This window comes from Eriocheir sinensis, chromosome 42 (genome assembly GCF_024679095.1).
Source record: "Eriocheir sinensis breed Jianghai 21 chromosome 42, ASM2467909v1, whole genome shotgun sequence".
Lineage (NCBI taxonomy): Eukaryota > Metazoa > Arthropoda > Malacostraca > Decapoda > Varunidae > Eriocheir > Eriocheir sinensis.
In genome coordinates this window covers 14886565-14889064 of record NC_066550.1, presented here as the reverse complement: position 1 = coordinate 14889064, position 2500 = coordinate 14886565, and the positions used below count along the sequence as shown (strand labels likewise).

General features: G+C 65.8%; 1 protein-coding gene across 1 annotated transcript in view; it reads left to right on the top strand.

Annotated features, from left to right (window-relative positions):
- Nucleotides 1–766: 766 nt before the first annotated feature.
- Nucleotides 767–2500, top strand: part of LOC127010170 (muscle segmentation homeobox-like) — a 1804-nt gene continuing 70 nt past the window's right edge. Inside the window, exons 1-2 of the mRNA XM_050884050.1 lie at nt 767–1413; nt 1554–2500. The exon at nt 1554–2500 is cut by the window's right edge and continues 70 nt beyond it. Of these exons, the coding sequence (XP_050740007.1) occupies nt 897–1413; nt 1554–1969 (933 nt within the window). The 5' untranslated portion in view covers nt 767–896 and the 3' untranslated portion in view covers nt 1970–2500. The remainder of the gene's footprint in view (nt 1414–1553) is intronic.

The following is a 2500-nucleotide window of genomic DNA, read 5'->3' as shown; positions in this document are numbered from 1 at the left end:
ACCGCCATTGTGATGTAAATACGTCTTAGGTTAAGGATGTTGGTGGTGGTGGTGGTGATAGTGGTGGTGGTGGTGGTGGTGGTGGTGGGGATTGGTGTTACATGGGAGATAGCTTGCATTGGGGAGATTGGGGAGGGGAGATGGGGAGGTGAGGATTTGCCAGTCAGCCAGTCAGTCACTTAGCCAGTCAAAGTTAGTCAGTCAATCAGTCACCCAGTCAATCAGTTAGTCATTAAGTCAGTCAGTCAGTCAGTCAGTCAATCACTCTGTCAGTCTGCCAGTCCATCAGTCTGTCAGCCACATAGTCAGTCAGTCAGCCAGTCCATTCCCAAACAAGTGATCCATCAGCCCGTGAGACAGTCAGTCACTCCGCCAGTCAGTCAGTCAGCCAGTCAGCACCCCCGGGCAGGTAGCCACACGGGGGGGGGGAGGTGACCGTCATTTCCATTTCATTAGTGTCAGCGTGGGGAGGCCCGTCGGGGAGGGCGGGCAAGGGGCGGGCGGATGAGCGGCGCATCAGGGCCCCGGGATGAGGGACGGGGCGAGCCGCGTGCCGCCCCCCGCCCCGGCCCCGCCACACTCTGTCTTGCCATAAAGCTAATGGTGCGTGCCGGGCCATCGCCGCGCCGCCCCGCCATTGGTCCCCGGGCTATTAGGAGCCCCGCCCCCGCCGACGCCGACGCCGCCTCACTGGCCGGGGCCGGACGCGGGGCGGGGCGGGGCCACGGCGTGGGCGGGGCGGCGGCGGCGGCGGGGAGGTTACCAGTGAGCGCTGCCAGGCGGGCGGCGGCCACACGCCCCGCCGCCGCCCGCCGACATGCCGCCGCCGCCGCCCCGCGCCCCGCCGGCCTGAGCAGTGCGTGCCATGCCCCGCCGCGCCCCGTGAGCCAGGCGCCATGGCCGGCACGCCCCGCGCCGTGCGGCCCAGCCACAACTCCGCCTTCAGCGCCGTCGTCAGGAAAACCTTCTCGTCCTTCTCCGTGGACGCCATACTCGCCCCCGACGCCAGGCCGACCCCCGCCCGCGACCCCCGCCCCCCCCACGCCCACGCCCACGCCGCGCCCACGCCGCCCCTACCGGACAGTGACCGTGAGGAAGACGAGGAGGAGGAGGAGCAGGTCGCCAGAGAGGAGGAAGAGGAGGAGGAGGAGGAGGAGGAGTGCCATGAGGGCCGAGGGGTGCCAGTGGAGTCCGAGGAGGAGGCCGCGGAGGGCGAGGGCGGCCTGGCCGAGGACGAGGACGAGGGCGGCGGGCGGTGCGAGGCGGGGCTGCTGCTGCCCCGCGTGTTCCCCGGCACGCCCCGGGACCTGCCCCCGCCCCAGCCCCAGCTCCTGCTGCCCCCTGGCCTGCAGCCCGGCCTGTGGCCCCCCCTGCACCTCCTGCACCACCACCTCGCCCTCAGGGCCCTCGCCAGTACGTGCCCCGCCCCGCCCCGCCCCACCCCGCGGCCACGTGGTGCTGGAGCACGGCTGGTTTTGTTGTTTACGTTTGTTGTTGTTGTTGTTGTTGATATAGTGACCCCCGCCCCCCCTCAGTGTTCCTTTCCCCCGCAGAGACGCCGGAGCCGCCGCGGTTCCACGGGCCCGTCAAGGTGACGCTGCGGAAGCACAAGCCCAACCGCAAGCCGCGCACGCCCTTCACCACGCAGCAGCTGCTGTCGCTGGAGAAGAAGTTCCGCGAGAAGCAGTACCTCAGCATCGCCGAGCGCGCCGAGTTCTCCGCCTCGCTCAGCCTCACCGAGACGCAGGTCAAGATCTGGTTCCAGAACCGACGCGCCAAGGAGAAAAGACTCAAAGAGGCCGAGATGGAGCGGCTGCGGTTCGCCTCCCGCCCCCTGCTGCCCCACGGCCCCCTGCTGCCCCCCGCCTCCCTCCTGCCGCACTTCCTGCTCTCCCACTCCTTCCCGCACCTCCACCAGGACCTGCGCCCCCCCCAGCCCGGCTACGCCCCCTCGTCCTCAGGCAGCTAGCGATCCCAGGCCATCCCTTTCCTTGTCCCCCCCCCCCTGAGCTGAACCCCTCCCTTACCTCTCCCCTCACCTGCCCTTAACGAGCCCTTCACCTGAACAGCCTCCCTACACCAAGGTCCCTCCCTCCCTCCCTCTCACTGGCTCTCCCTAACCCCTCACACCTCTCTCCCTTCCTCTTCCTCTTCCCTTCACTTACTCTCCAGTTTTTCTCTCCACCCCTCCCTTCTTCCCTTCCCTCCTTCCCTACCCCTCTTCCTTTCCTCCCTTCCCTTCCCTCCCTCCCTTCCTTACTTCCTTCCCTTCCCTCCCTCTCTCCTTCCTTCCCTTCATCCCTTCATTCCTTCATTCCTCCTCTCCTCCTTCCTTCCCTCCTCCTCCTCCTCCTCCTCCTCCTCCTCCTACTCCTCCTCTCTCCTTCAGGTCAATAGAAAACGTAATTTGGTAGTTCCTGAGGTTGCTTATTTTTTATCCCATTTTCTTCGATGTTCTTTTTTAGGATAACTTGTGTATAATTTTTGTGATCTTGCGTGT